This window comes from Phasianus colchicus, chromosome 30 (assembly GCF_987193195.1).
Source record: "Phasianus colchicus chromosome 30, bPhaCol1.hap1.1, whole genome shotgun sequence".
Taxonomy (NCBI): Eukaryota; Metazoa; Chordata; class Aves; order Galliformes; family Phasianidae; genus Phasianus; species Phasianus colchicus.
The window spans coordinates 3,525,590-3,541,627 of NC_143465.1; the positions used below are offsets into that span (position 1 = coordinate 3,525,590).

At 47.6% G+C, this 16,038-nt stretch overlaps 1 protein-coding gene across 1 annotated transcript; it reads right to left on the bottom strand.

The window, feature by feature from the left end:
* Positions 1–11,779: 11,779 nt before the first annotated feature.
* On the bottom strand, positions 11,780–14,658 carry LOC116237267 (uncharacterized). The gene is made up of 2 exons (XM_031606313.2): positions 14,640–14,658; positions 11,780–13,893 (listed from the first exon to the last, which is right to left on the bottom strand). The coding sequence occupies exon 2, from the start codon at positions 13,871–13,873 to the stop codon at positions 11,780–11,782; it is 2,094 nt and encodes a 697-aa protein (XP_031462173.2). The 5' UTR covers positions 13,874–13,893; positions 14,640–14,658.
* Positions 14,659–16,038: the final 1,380 nt, after the last annotated feature.

Consider the following 16,038-nt stretch of genomic DNA (forward strand, 5'->3'; position numbering starts at 1 on the left):
TTACACCCTGCAACATGTTTCACCACACACTGCTCTTGCATATGTGTTTGGTGCTTCACCCTAATTGTTTTAGGCTGATGTTGTATCCAGGATTTATTTCACTGTGAAAACGGTCAATAAAAATGACTTTGAATACTGAGCTGTGAGATTTTTAATAGCTTCTTCTCACAAAGAGAACCAGGGCTTTCAGCTTGCATGTCACTCAGGCTGAATGCCAGGTGACCAGGGACTCAAATGTGGGTATTTGAGGGGAATGCTGGGTCTTCTGCTTCTCTGCAAGCACCTGCAAGAAACCATGTGCTGCACCAGCCCATGGGATGGCTGATTGTACTGCAACACTAATTAATTGTGCACTGAAACACTAATGAATTTCACTGACACACTTCCACAGGACGCTCCACCCCAAAGCAGGACGCAGCTCATGTCCTGCTCCGTCTGCCCTATTCAAACACCATCTACAGGGCGAGCTGCAAGCAGCAGCACACAATTTCCCACCCTTGCTGAGCCAGGAGCAATTCAATCTCACCCTGCTCTGCTGGATGGGTGTGGGATGCATGCAGTCCCATCACCGGATTGCAGATCTGCACCAGACACAGCCTCTGGCTTGCAGAGTCTGCTGATGACTGACTGCAAGGCATCAATATCACATCATTCACCACCTCTGCCTCTGTGATAATGTTCCACCTCTGCATTTTTTTACAGCTGGCTGGAAATCAATTAGCTGAGCCAATATTTCCTGCCGAGAAACAGAAACATTCAAAATCCTGCTTCTGGTTCTTTTAAAACTGGAAATAATCATTCGAAGTAATCAAAAGCTTCCCTTCAGTGTTAGAACATCCACAGATTGCAGCTATACTATATCTGGGACTCCCAGTCGTGATTAATTGCTTTGATAAATCCCACAGGAATGTACTTCAGAACGTTATACCTTGCAGAAAACTGAGTTTTGCCTGGTTTGCTCCAGCTCAGGATGAAAACAACTTGCAAAGTTTCATAATCCAGACCTGAGAATGCCATTTCCCCCATAGGAAACCTGGATGTGCATGGGCCCCTGTGGGTGTGCCTTTTATGCATGTGTATGCTGAAAGGTGACTCTGACTACAAAAAGAAAGCAAAAGATAATGATTGACACCAGTAAAGCTAAATATATACATGTCAAGAAGCAAGTGAGGAGGTTAATTACACTTTTATTGCAGCGTGTCCCAAATTAAAGATCAGAAGGAAACAGCCCCGCGATTCCTTTATAGTAGAAGATGAATAAATCCGAGATAATGAATTGCATCTCTTTGTGACTTCTGCAAGCAAAGAAGGCACCTTGGAAATTTCTAGCTATTCAGGCAGAGCTGGAAAGCAGAAAGAGAGCACGGAAAGACACGTTTGCATTTTCCACAGCCCTTTGTGGTCGCTGCTGGGAGCTCTACTTCTGCTTGGGGCACTGCTGCTGCTGCTGCTGCTGTGGGATGCTCTTCACAGGGCATTTGGTCTGTCCTTTGGGGGCCTGGCATTGCTCCACACCCTTCGGGGGACATTTCTGCTGGCACTGGGCAGGAATTTGCTGCTGCTGCTTCTGCTGGTGGGAAGACATCTCTGATGAGCCTGGAAAAAAAGCAAGGTGCACCTCTGGTTACTTTGAGCCCTACAGAGTTCTCTTTCTGGATATTGTAGCTTCAGACACTTTGTTAGCCTTGATCCAAAGCTAGCAATGTGGAGCCTTTAAAAGTCATTTCTAGCAGTCAAAGAACATGGGAAAAAAAAAAACCAAACCAATAAAAACTTGGAAATCCCTCAGGATGAGGCTGTTCAAACCAACCCTGTATTAGTGACTCCAGCCTGTCGTAGCTTCCCCATACTTCATTTTCTGGGCTCTATGGAGCTCTGCTGAGGCCCCGAGGCATAACTGTATGGAAGCAGAAGAGAATGCAGGAGGAAAGCACTGCCCTAATGAAGCTGTGATCCAACAGGCGAATGGTTCCAGAAGAAGAGGGAAGAGGAGGAGAGAAACAATGAATGGGTTTTTCCTTCTGTTCCATGTATTCTGAACACTGATAGATTAAGAAGCAAGACAAATTGTGATAAAATCATGGAGGCTCAAGACCTCAAAGTAGTATTTGTCTGGTGCAAGAGGAGCAAAAATCCAGTGATATTTCAGTGTTGCAAGTGGTTTATTTGGAAGAGAGAAGAGTTGGATAGCAATCCCTCTGCTTATGGTCACATGTCTGCATAGAGCACTAAGAACCCGGAGCAGGAGCTGTGTCCCCTGCTGCAAATGCAAAGAACTGTCCTCTGCTGCTACCACTTTGTGCACAGAAGTGAGACTCAGAGCCCTGGTGATCGGCACACGACTGCTCTGCAAACACAGAACAAGTTGGTGGATGCCATCCTTTGGTGTCTGATCCTCAACACTTGGTGGTTATCCAAAAGGATTCTTATCAGCTGGAAGAAAATGCTGAGGGATGACAAGGGTTTGCTGATTGAAAGTCAGCAAGCCACTGTCTGGAGCCTCGGAAAGTCTCGAAATAAAAGAATATGGCTTTCACCTACATGCGGGAGAAAATGGGCTGGAGTTGCTAGCAGAGAAATAAAATAAAGAGAAACCATCCCATTTCCCAAGAGCAGAGCACCATGACAACCCCCAGTGTTGCTGGATCTGCATGGAGGGACTCACCTCGCGTCAGCTGCTGCTGGCAGAAGCGGAAAAGCCACTGGGTGCAAGGAGCCTCAGGAGCAGGAGGCTTTTATACGCGCTCCAAAGGCAGCCCCAGGAGCTGATGACAACAGATTAACTTGATGACCAGAATCTTTCACAACCAGAACCTGCTCCACTGACACCTCCATACTCCTGGACCTCAGTCAAGGACTGCAGAGATGCCTCCTCTTTCGGGTGCGGGGGATTTGTTGTTTTTAATCCGAGGCACACCCAATCTGGTAATAACTGGCTAATTTATTAATAATTCATCCCGTTCCGACCCTGGGCAAAGATCCCACAGGTGAACTCAGATTTCAGCTCCAGCTCAGATCCGGTGACATTAAAACATGTTTGCATAAGGTTGAGGTGTCTCCTGGTAATTTTGCCCATGATCACCAGGACAGTTGTTGCTTCTCTTCTGCATTTCCATCCCAAAAAGGGACCTGAAAAATTTTATATTATCAAAAAAAAAAAAAAAAGAAAGAAAGAAAGAAAGAAATAGAGATCTTCCCCCTTATCTTTCCTTGAGATTTCCCTTAGTTTTTCACTGAAGGATCTAAAATTTGTTTACAAGCACTGGGCTTGGCTTGCTGAGGTCATGGCAGGATTCCTTTTGCTGGGGATGGATCTATGTTGGAGAAAAATGTCAGTCCTCTTGAATTTTTCCCAAGGAAGATACAGAGAAAATCTTTCAACAGAAACATTGCTTCTAGCTCTAATGGAAACAGTAGTTCAGGCCTTCATTGAGTGTTCCTCAGCACTGTGCCCTATGGGGTCACGTTCAGCCTTACGAATTACAGCTCAGACTCCAATGTACTGGTGTGATATGCAAAGAAACGATGGACATGGCTTCCACTGGCTGTAGGAGAGCAGAAGGTGCTAATGGAAAATCCCATCACATAAGATCCCCCATTCATTGCTGATTAATCAGGGGTCTTAATGACCATGAGGTTAACATGGACGAAACATCATTCATTTGTTCTAAACGCATGGAAGAATCTTAGCAATGCTCAACTCTGACCACAGGTGCTTAGGGGAGCGATGTGTCAGGGCTTTTGCAACACATGGTCCATCACACACAGGAAGCATAATGGACACAGCCCAGCAGCTCTTTTTGCCACTGCCCCCAGCATGCTCACATCTATCATTACCGTGCCTGGAGCAGTGCTCGCAGAGAGGGGGAGAAGAGGAAACTTAAATGACTAATGTGGCTGATAGAGCTGGATGAAGAGGACTGGAATCAGTCAGAGGTGATTAAGCTGGACAACAGATCTCACTAGCAGCTGCACATGACTGCCTGACAGATTTTTTCCACATCTGGAAGTGGGCACTGATGCTTTGTGGGGTTAGGGATGGCAAAGTTCATGGAACACAAAAAGTTTCTGTTCAACAGCACATGTGTGGTCTCCGTCCTGCCTTCCCCTTTCTTGCTGTCTGATCCACCTGCCATCAGTTTGTCTCTCCATGTGGAAATGTGTGTTCTAGTGTAGAAACAGTTTGCCTTCGTGAGGTACAACATTTTGTCTGTCGTTATTCCTGTTTAGTGATTGTACCTTCTGGTGTTGACAGAAATAAGACAAAAAGTAATCTACTGTCAAACTCTACACCTGCACACAAGGTTTCATTAAAAGCTGATTTGGTAACAGTGTTTACACACACCTAAATATAACTCTTTTCTTTTCTAGATCAGTCCCTCTCCACCCTTGCCATAATGACATGGTAGGTGGGTAATAATCCTCTGTCCCAGACATGGAAATTTTATGGCCATCATGGAGACAGAGGTGAGCAAGTCACATGCAGGTGTGTAAGACAAAGGGAGCATTATCTCTGAAGCTCAACATCTAAATGGTTATAACTCCATCCAGACAATGGTTCTCCATTGGCTTCAGAATTGTGACTCGAAATAAATAACGTGTGCTTGTGAATGAATTAAAACCTTATTGTCCCCTACCAGATGTTAATGAACCTACAATGCCAATTGCTTTATCAGCTAGGGAGGTAACTTCTTATTGCAGATAGAGAATGGATAGGTAACAATGATGAGACTTGCCCAAAGTCATACGAAGAATCTGCAGCAAACTTGGGAACAAAACTGCAGCTTTGCAAGGCAAGGACCTGCTCCTGAGTGATGACAAGGTTCACCTCCTGAAGCCAGATCCTCTACTTTCTGTCTTTAGTCAATGAGGATCACGGGAAAAGTTGCCTGAAAAGGCCGTTTTCATCTCCTCTGGATTGGTTTAAATGAATAATTAAGATCACACCGGTGATCTTAATGCCTGCTCAATGCCTTCTCCCTCAGGTTAGGGTTTTTGTTACTTTTGAAGTATCCTTTTAACAGATTTGGCCACAAAATCCAGAGCCACAAAGGCCAAAAATACCATTATTTTGTGGTAGAATGAAACTGTGACATCTGTCAGAGTGGTATTCATGGGGTAATGTTTTGTTTATGTTATTGGCTTTGTTCAACGTTAGGATGCAAGCTTGGTTTGCAGCACTGTAGGCACAAATCTTCCGTGACCATACCAACTTTTTAAGAGGAAAACTAAAAGAATGTGTCCTTTGGTCTGAAGACATGGGAATTTGGGGTCTGAAGAAAGACAAGATGACACACTGATGCCATCGATGGTCAATTTTTATTGCATGTAGAAATTGAAAGGGAAGAGGACGAACATTAGAAGACTTGAAGAGAATTAAAGAACAGAAGGGGTGACATCTTCCATCAACTGCTCACAGTACAACCATTGCAGAATATCTCCCCAAGATAATAGAAGATTGGCCAACTGCAGTTACCAAGAAAAAGGTGCTGAGATTGCAGATGTAGCACAGGAAGAAGAGATACAGCAAGAAAAACACAGCAAAATATTTTCCAAGTCAAAGAGAGCGTGGGTTAACCATGTCGAGAGAGGTTTTGATACGTTGCAGGTAGGTCTGTCATCCGTATTTCATTCCCTGGGTTCTCACGAGCCTGCAGATATTGCAATGCACCAAAGCATTGGGGCTGCCCACAAGGCTCATGCAATGAAGACAATTAGCATGGACGAGTGCAGACGGTGCCGGACGGCTCCAGGCACACGGTCTCACATGTATCTACACACTTCTTGGTGCACACCTCCACACACGGTGCCGGGCAGGGCTCTACACACTTGGTGCTGCACTGGGTGCTGCACTGCTCCACGCATGGAACGGGGCACTGCGTCGGGCACTGGGTGGCACAGGGCTTGATGCAGGCATCGATGCACGTAGGGGGACAGACATCCACACACTGAGTGGTGCACTGGGTGCTGCAAGGCTCCACGCACTGGGTGCTGCACTGGGTGCTGCAAGGCTCCACGCACTGGGTGACACACTGGGTGCTGCAGGGCTCCACGCACTGGGTGACACACTGGGTGCTGCAGGGCTCCACGCACTGGGTGACGCTGCACTGGGTGCTGCAAGGCTCCACGCACTGGGTGCTGCTGCATGTGGTGCACTCAGAGGCACAGGGGTTCTGGCAGACCTCCACGCATTGCGTTGGGCACGACTTCACGCAGATGTTGCTGCAGGGCTCCACACGCTGGCTGCATTTCTGCAGGCAGATGGGAGGCGGCAGGCAGGGCTGCTTGTGCTGCTCGTAGTAAGACATCCTGCTGGATACTGGAAGGCAAAGAGAAGACAAACAAATCACGACTCTTTTTTCCCCAAGCCACGCAGTTCACAACTGAAGTCCTTCAAAGAGGCGTAGCAGTTAGTTGGTGGACTGAGAAGTCAATTAGAGAAAAATTTTATGCTTGAATGATTTTTGGATCTGGATACATACAGTCAACATTTTCTTGGGAACCTGAAGGCATCACTGCCAGGAAAACCACAGCCAAGAGCTCAGAACTGCTGCACACAGTTTAGCTTTGTAAAAGCCATAACGTAACAATAGCCCATTTCCTTATTTTCTTAATTATATCAGCAGACATTCCACACCATATCTTTTGCTGGTCACTTCTTCAGCTCCTCAAACAGACCACAGAGCACAATCCCATTTGTGTAGACATCAAGCTGCTAATCCCAGAGGAGAAAGCCCAAAGTCCACCAGTTCAGATGCTCTGTACTATGTATCATAGTACAGCGTTGGAGTTGTATCAATTTTAATGGGCTTCTCCTTCACGAGGAAAGAGTTAGCCCAGAGATTGCAGCTCCTGTTTCTGTATCAATTCCCCACACTGAATTCTCCCATTCGCCTGCTGCAGCTCAGCCCTCAGGTGTCCTGCAGCTTCCTTCTTCATGATAATGTTTCTTCCCACCCATCTCCTTTGAAGTCTCAAGTCTTACTCTGCAGCATCCAGTAATTCATGTAATTTCCTGACTTAATGAGGTTCAAAAAAAAAGGTTAATGAAGACAACACGAAGGAGGATAAGAGACAGACGGTTGCTGAAGATGTGACAGGACATTTGCAAGCTACCTAAGGAAGAGCAATCTCTAAGAGTCAAACATCCTCATCCCATTCCAAGGTAAATCCTGGAATGGGAGCACCTGAAGCAAAGCTTTCCTGTGACAGTTAATATATCCTTTTGACCAGAGCAACCAAGAAGCACAGTCATCAAATTATCCCCTGATAAATCCAAGAAAGACTTACCGTTCACCAACACAAGTGAGTGAGGGAGTAGACAAATGAACTGATGCGGGCATCAAAATGCAAACCTTTTTATATGGCGTGAGTGGCGTCACCTCCGGAAACAAGGGAGCCCAGGGGAATGGAGACCTGACCACTAACAACCTGCATAGGCTCCACCTGCACATGCTTTACATATTTGTCTACAGCCTAATTTTTGATGGAAACCTTCTTCCAGGCAAAACATGATCCTGAGCAAATCCTGCTTCCACTTATGCATATGTCACGCGGTACCCAATGGGAATGAGACAGTAATTGGAAAAAAATTGTGTAAGTATGAGATGAATTGCTTTTCCAAGAAGATTTAGTATGCCTGGATATATTCATCTCATTTTGTCCATAAATACCTGAACAATATCTTTGTTGTTTTTTTTTCAGTAAAGTAAGAACAGACAGCTATTATTAGGGTACGTGGGAAATTGATCTGATTTACTATGAGAAACATTGCATCCTACTTCTCATAGTAAGAGAGACCTGATTCTACAGTGTTCCACCAATGCTTCCAGTATATATTGAGATTTCTGCTTCTCCAGTACCTTTTTGGCCACCAAATGTTCTTCACCCACTCCTACCCACTGTTGCCCTATTAGCAACATTCATACTTGGCAATGCCAATAGGGACACAACTCCAATGGGGACCTCTTCAAGCTATTGAGGTAATAAATAGAAAAGGGGGACACATTTTAAGGCCTATTTTTCATTGTCAGAGCAGTATAAAGCACTTCATTTTAAACACAATTTAGGCCCAGGGCTCGATGTAAGCTATTAAAGCCTTACCTAGCCATGGTACACCACTCAGATACACAGCACAAAAAACCCTCATTTCTCCAAAATGTTCCACTCATGGAGATGGAATGTCATCACTAAGCTATGTGTAGGCAGCCAACTACATCACTAACAAAAAAGCTGAATGGGCAGAAAAAAAGCCAACAACCCATTCAGCATCTATGCGTGATGCATCCTGTTTATACTGGACACCAGGATCACAATGGAGAATGACATTCACCAGCACCAATTCCTTTCTGGTGTTTACATGGGGAACATGAGTTCCTGTCCTGAGCCCATTTGAGCATATTTGCATTGCTCCTGACATCCTCCCAGCAGCACCTCATGGTTCATACATTCTTTCCGCTCCTCTCTTCTTTTGCAGCAGGGATGTGGTGCATCACATGCCTTTTTTCCCCCTAGACTTGAACTACAGCTTTTGTAAGAGATAGGAATCATAGAATCATGGAATCATAGAACCAGAGAATAAAAGAATCATAGAATCATAGAATGGCCTGGGTTGAAAAGGACCACAGTGATCATCTACTTTCAACCCTCCTGCTATGTGCAGGGTTGCCAAGGAAGAAATGGGAATGTATAAGGTCTGGTTTGCTCATGTTAGGCATCTGTTTCAGAGTGAGGGAAAAGATCCATCAAGTAGATCCCACAGATTGTAAAACATACAGAGAGCAGCTAGCTGAGATTCAGGTGCTCAGTAGTTTGGTGGAAGAACATCTCCCCATCTCCTCCTCCTGGCACTAACCCACTAACCCTCCTCCATGATGCTCAAAAAGCAGGCACCCTCCACCACCCCAAGGTCCCTTCACAGCTGCTGCCAGCATCACTTATCTCACTGAGGAGATTCTCCAGGACTGGTTTGTTCCATTCTCCACACTTACCCAGAGCTCCAGGCTCTCTTCTGAAACCAATGGTGAGGGCTGGTCCTACCTCTCCCTTTTTATACTGTGTTATTGTATACCCTATTGTTACATTTGATTAGCAAGAAATTGTAATGAGTTCTGGGAGAAATAGATATTTTAGGAGATATAAATTGATCCATATTTGTAATGGGTGGGAACACCGGAGTGCTGGATTATTATTTTAAATTAGCACTTATTTGTGGATCTCTATTACATTTATGAGCCATTTGGCTGTTTGACTGTTCCCATTAAGTTCAGTGAGTCAGCACTCCGCAGCAATGTCCATTGGTGGCCATTTTGGCTGCGCTACTTTGAGCCATTCAGTGAGAAAGAACTGTTTCAGAGGCTCCTGAATACTTTAGAGATAGGACACCTGTGGATTTCTTTTCATCCTCTGCTTTACCCAAGAGCCTCCTAAGTAAGACTTCTTCCTCTGTTGCATCCAGCACTGTTGGCATCAAGGATTTCGTACACAACTGGAAGAAGCTTTGTGTCTGTGCAGCATCCCTTTCAGCACACCACCCATATTTTGATGTACAAAGCATTTCCATGGGAAATAAGGATTCTCCCTCTGTTCCTAGCGCAGCAAGGACTTCCCTGCATGCTCTCCTGTGATTACATCTTTCAGTCTGGGGCTTCATTACACCCGACTTTCCCCTCCCATCATTCCCCACCAGCAGAAAGGCACTCAGCACCAGGGAGCTTTCCCATGGCTATTGCTGGGCTTTGGAAATCCTCACATAGCTGAGATGCCAACAGGCTGAGTGCAACGCAATTAGCATCACATGAAAACAAGTGGCTTGTCTAGTTCATGCCCCAGGGACTGTTTGATCAAGTAATGAGATCGTTACTTCTGGGCCAAGAGGAACCCCAATCCAGCACTATCCACCTCTTTTCCTGTTTACTCAGGAAGGTGAGTGCTCCGTGAAGAATGATAAGTGTGCAGCTGGATGCCATTAAGGCTGAAAAAGAGGAACTAGCTTTTGCCTTCTGACTATTGCAAATCCTTGCTTTGATTTTCCAACACTCAAGAACACGAATCTGACTTTTCTTTCCTGAATAAATCTGTGTTCTGATCCCTGAGGAGTGTATTTCAGAGCTCAGAGCATATTAGCTGGCCCAAAAAGCACTGAAGGCTGTTAATAACTGTTATAATAGTCTCAGAGCCACAGACTTCCAACTAACCAGCATTCCATCAAATTTGGGAGCATGACCAAAGATAATCCCTGCTTCCACAGTGAGTTTTGGAGGAGCCTTGGAGCCATGCCAGATCTCCACAGGGGGGTAATTAGCCAGCTCTGATTGGCTTGGTGCCTCTGTGGTGTAGCAATGGGACTCAGGCAGCACCTGAGCACTAGGTGAGGACCCTGAGTACTGCCTACCAGCAGCAGAGCTGTGCTCTGTAGGGAGAATGGGACCAGGAGAGGCAAGAAGGCAGCGTGATTTGCACGTGGGCAGCATGACCTGCATGTGGGCAGCATGATCTGCACAATGCCAGACCTCCCATAGCGTGCAATGCCACATCCCTGGGTAGGACTGAGCTCATCCCACTACTGGTCCAGCTAACCCAGACGTGTTAATTGCAGGTTAGTCATCAGCCTCACACCCTGGGGCACCTTTAAGAGCAAAGCAGTGGGTGTCTACAGACAGAGGTGCACCCACACTGCTGCTCAGTGGATGGGTGGCTGCCTCCCTCCCTTCTGCAGCTGCTGCTGAGCTCCCTGCAGCATCTCTACCCAGAGAACTGAGGAGCAGTGTCCTTGGCACAAGCAATGATGGGGCTTTGAGTTCTTGGGCAGGCTGCTCATTCTCAGACTTTGTAAACAGATTTGGTGCTAAAGAGGAATCCCTTGGATCCTTGTCAATCAATGTTCATGGAGGGCTACAGAAATTGCCCAGGACATCTTGCTCACTCTGACAGCATTTCTGCAGAGTTCAGTGACAAGAAAATCCCTGTCATTGTGCCTTGGTGAGATGCACCCATCCACAAACAGAGATGAGGAAACACAAGTGAGCTGCAACAGGCCAAGTCAGGACCTCTGTACACAGGTAGCAGGGTCATAAGGCACAGTCTCTCAGTCCTGCTCGTCTTCCCCCTCATTAGTGGCTCATTTGCCCGTTGCTCTGAAGGGAACATTTAGCTCCTCCACTTCAGCATGTTTCCTCAAGACACACAGCACCCCTTTCCCAGCCAGCATCTGGGGAAGCCTGGATGAGTGCTGGGTCTCTGGGTACTGCCTTACATCTTGTCACACCTTCCAACAAGAGCTACTACGCAGAGATTACTCTTTTAGGTAGAAATTAAGAGAGGGTGTGAGAGTGGGGGGGAGTGCAAAAGAGAATGAGAGCTTGCAGACAGCTGGTGCCAAGATCAAGTGTTTTATTGCTTTGTTTAAGAAAAGGAGATGATGGCGAGGAAGGACAAATTCCTCCAACCACATCACTGTAGAAAAGAATGACAGAATCTCTCACCCAGGCAAATAATCCTGGGGGCACAAAATCAATTGGTTACATGTTACAAGGAAAGGCATTACTCTTTAGATAAATCTATTATATATGATGCAGAATGCAAGGAAAACCATGTGAGGATCTGCCCTTCCTCGGACAGACAGGGCACGAGGAGAGCCAAGAGGTGAGGAAAACATCAGAGGGTTCAGGAGGTCTGCAAACTATTTTCATTCCGTAGCTGCTGGGGCTGCACAGAGCAGGGACACAACAGAGGGATCCCCTGTCAGCTCCCATTGTAGGACCAGCCCTTAAGGAGCCATTCACTTGCGGCAGCAGATGTCAGCACAGCTGATGGAGTAGTGCCGGCCACAGACACTGGCACACAGTGGGGTGGGCCTCGCAAAGCAGGGGGGAACACAGGGATCCACACACGTGGAGGTGCATTGGTTTGCATCCTGGCAGCAGGGATCTACGCAGGTGGTAGTGCACTGGGTCGCATCCTGGCAGCAGGGATCTGCACACCTGGTGGTGCACTGGATCGCGTCCTGGCAGCACGGGTCCACACACGTGGTAGTGCACTTGGTCTCCCCTCTACAGCAGGGATCCACACACGTGGTGGTGCATTTGGTCACCTCCTTGCAGCAGGGATCCACGCATGTGGTGGTGCACTTAGTGGCATCCTGACAGCAGGGATCTACGCACCTGGTGGCACACTTTGTCACCTCAGTGCAGCAGGAATCTACACACGCTGGGGTGCACCTGGTCACCTCCTTGCAGCAGGGATCCACACACCTGGTTTGGCAGCCGGTCACCTCCCTACAGCATGGATCCACACACTTGGTCACTCTGCCACAGCAGGGATCTACACACCTGGTGGTGCACTTGCTCACTTCCCCACAGCAGGGATTCTTGCACCTTGCACACTTGGTCATTCTGCTGCGGCATGGATCCACACACTTAGTGGTGCAGCTGATCACAGCTCCGCTGCACGGATCCACACATCTGGTGGTGCACTTGGTCACCTCACGACAGCAGGGATCCACACACCTCCTGGTGCACCTGCTCACTTCCTCACAACACGGTTCCACACATTTTTTGCTACATCGGGTCACTGCTCCACAGCAGGGTTCCACGCATCTGGTGGTGCACTTGGTAGTTCTGCCATAGCATGGATCCACACATACAGTAGCACATCTGGTCACAGGTCTACAGCAGGGATCCACGCATCTGGTGGTGCACTTGGTCACTTCCTCACAGCAGGGAGCTGCACATCTGGTAGTGCACCTGGTCACCTCCTTGCAGCAGGGATCTACACATCTGGTAGTAGTACACTTGGTCACTTCCTCACAGCAGCGATCTACACACCTGGTGGTGCACTGGGTAGCATCCTGACAGCAGGGATCCACGCATCTGGTGGTACATTGGGTTGCATCCTGACAGCAGGGATCTACACATCTGGTGGTGCACTTGTTGACATCCTGACAGCAGGGATCCACACACCTGGTGGTGCACTTGGTGACATCCTGACAGCAGGGATCCACACACCTGGTGGTGCACTGGGTAGCATCCTGACAGCAGGGATCCACGCATCTGGTGGTACATTGGGTTGCATCCTGACAGCAGGGATCTACACATCTGGTGGTGCACTTGTTGACATCCTGACAGCAGGGATCCACGCATCTTGTAGTGCACTGGGTTGCATCCTGGCGGCAGGGATCCACACACCTGGTGGTGCACTTGGTGACATCCTGGAGGCAGGGATCCACGCATCTGGTGGTGCACTGGGTTGCATCCTGACAGCAGGGATCCACGCATCTTGTAGTGCACTGGGTTGCATCCTGGCGGCAGGGATCTACACATCTGGTGGTGCACTGGGTTGCATCCTGGAGGCAGGGATCCACACATCTGGTGGTGCACTGGGTTGCATCCTGGAGGCAGGGATCTACACATCTGGTGGTGCACTGGGTTGCATCCTGGAGGCAGGGATCCACACATCTGGTGGTGCACTGGGTTGCATCCTGGAGGCAGGGATCTACACATCTGGTGGTGCACTTGGTGACATCCTGGCGGCAGGGATCCACGCAACTTGTAGTGCACTGGGTTGCATCCTGGAGGCAGGGATCCACACACCTGGTGGTGCTGCATCTGGTCACATCCTGACAGCAGGGATCCACGCGTGTGGTGATCCCAAGGCAACAGGGATCCAAGGCAATCTGCCTCAAGTCACAGCTACCAAGCTTCAGGTAGGTTGTGGTGCCCTGAGGAACCCTGGCGTAGTAGCAGGGATCTGCACATGTGTTCAGGCATGGGATGCTGCAGGGATACACTCTCCTACTGACGGGCAAATTCCTCACCAGGACGACGTGAGGTGGGAGGCAGGGCTGTCTGCGCTGGCAGTAGGTCTGGCGAAACATGGCTGAGGGAGGAGGAAAGTCTGAAAGAAGGAGAGGAATACCCTGTGTGGAAAACAGAGGCACTCATCTTTCATAAGGATGTTTTATGCAGTGAGGTACCCTATATTTTTTCCCTCGGAATACTGAGCAATGTGTTGGGAAAGAGCACTGAAATCACAGCAGGGCACTAACTCCACATGGAAACATCTCAGGCACGGCTGCAGCTTCCCACTGCACGTACATCTCAAACTGTTCCTCAAAACAGGAGCGAAAAATGGTGTTAAGCAAACTTGGACAGATTCTATTGCATGGGCAGAAGGCACAACAACCTCCACCTGCCCACAGAAGTCCTCAGCTCCTCTCATCCAGACTCCCTTCCAGGCATGGCTTACCCCGCAGCCTGCGAGGCTCCACTTCTTATCTTCCCTCCCACTTTTGTGCCTTTGAAGTCCTTGCCTTGCCTTTTGATCCTTCTCAAACCCAATAATTTCCTGGTTAAAACAGGGCAGCACTGTGCCTGGGAAAGGGGAAGGTTGGTCCACTCTCAGCTGCCCTGAGATACACCTCAATGGAGAAAATACAGCAATTGCAAAACACACAGCAAATAGAAGCTGGAAGAAGGTGGAATGGATATTTACCCTTCGCTTAGCTGCTTGATAAGTGCTGCATACAAGTCTTACTAAGCAGAAGCACTTGTAAGTCTTCTAACTTGCTTCTGCAGGTACCATTCAAAAATCCAATCTCCCCAACCTTTACACTACATCCCAGCAAGCCAAGAGAGACTTACCCAATTCACCACCAGGTACAAGCAAACGAAACCAGAATGGCTTGGGGAACACTACAATATGAACCCTTTTATACGATTTCAGTGTCCGTGTCTCCGGAAGTGAGACACCTCAGGGGTATGGAAATACAATTTTTTAATAATCCAGACCTGCTCCACCTCCAATCCTAAAATTACTTGCTTACATTATAATTTTTAATGAAACCTAGCCACTGAGGTGGTACATGTAACACTATGACAGCTGCCTGCAAGGCTGAATTCCTGATCCACATGTTATGTACGGGAGGTAGGGAACAAACCATTGGTGATACAGCCTGGAAACAACCCCCTTTGGGATTAAACTCATATTTGGATAAATATTACTTTGGTATGTGTTCTCGCACCTTCCACCGTGACGCCATACAGAGCAGGGCTACAGGTAGCATGGCACTATCCTGTGCAAGCATCCATGCTCTTGCTTCTATACTATATTGCTTCTACCAAAAATTGGAGTCTCCAGTGGGTGACTTTGTGTGCTCCTCAACCAAAGGCAGCATTCCAGCCAGACTTGAACATATAGCATTTTGGCAGTAAGGCAGCCAAAGAAGACTTCACACTGTGCAAAGGCTTTTAATGTCACTTAGGTTCCTTGTAGGACACCTCCTGGCGCAGCCCATTCCTCTGCAGTGACGCTGTAGGACAATGACCCACCTCCTGCCTTTGGTGCCCTGACCACAGTAGTGCCCATTTGGGGTTTGTTGTGCCCATATCTATGGTGCAGAGGTCAAACCAAGACCAAGATACACCCTTCATAAAGGATAGCACGCTGTGTGGCACTGCAGCAACGCAATGTGGCTGTTGTTCTGCCTGCCACAGTTGAAGTGAAGGAAATATGTTCTCCTTGGAAATCCCCTGGTTATAAACGAGAATGGAGAGGCAACGAGTGAAGTGCCTCCAAGAGATCAAAGACTGAGAATTTCTTCTGTGCTGGCTCCGAATTGGCCTTAAGTCACTTGTGACACAGACATGGAACCAGTATTACTTGCAGGCAGAGACATGGACATATATCATCTGGAGACAAAGGAGTGCTCTTGTGTCTACACTCTGCCCTCCCTTTAACTGTGTGCTCACACTGCTGAGCATGCTGATGCCCCATGTAGTGGCTTTTGGTTACTGAAATTGAAATCAAATCAGGATGCGTGACCACTTGGGTTGTCAGTGTTCTGCCGACCACAGTGGTTTGAACTGGCATAATTGAACTGACTTTGGTAAACCAATGGGCTGAATGGGGATGGTGATGGTCAGTGCTCCTGCCAACCTTCTGCTCTTCAGGGGTGAACCTACACCAGGGTAAAGGCAATGTCTATGTGGTGGAAGAGTACTTTGTAATTCAAGTTGGAACTCCAGGAGAAGATGCAAACTA

Excerpts from the sequence above, each read along its gene's own strand:
- LOC116237267 (XM_031606313.2), bottom strand. The coding sequence starts at position 13,873 with ATGTTTCGCCAGACCTACTGCCAGCGCAGACAGCCCTGCCTCCCACCT.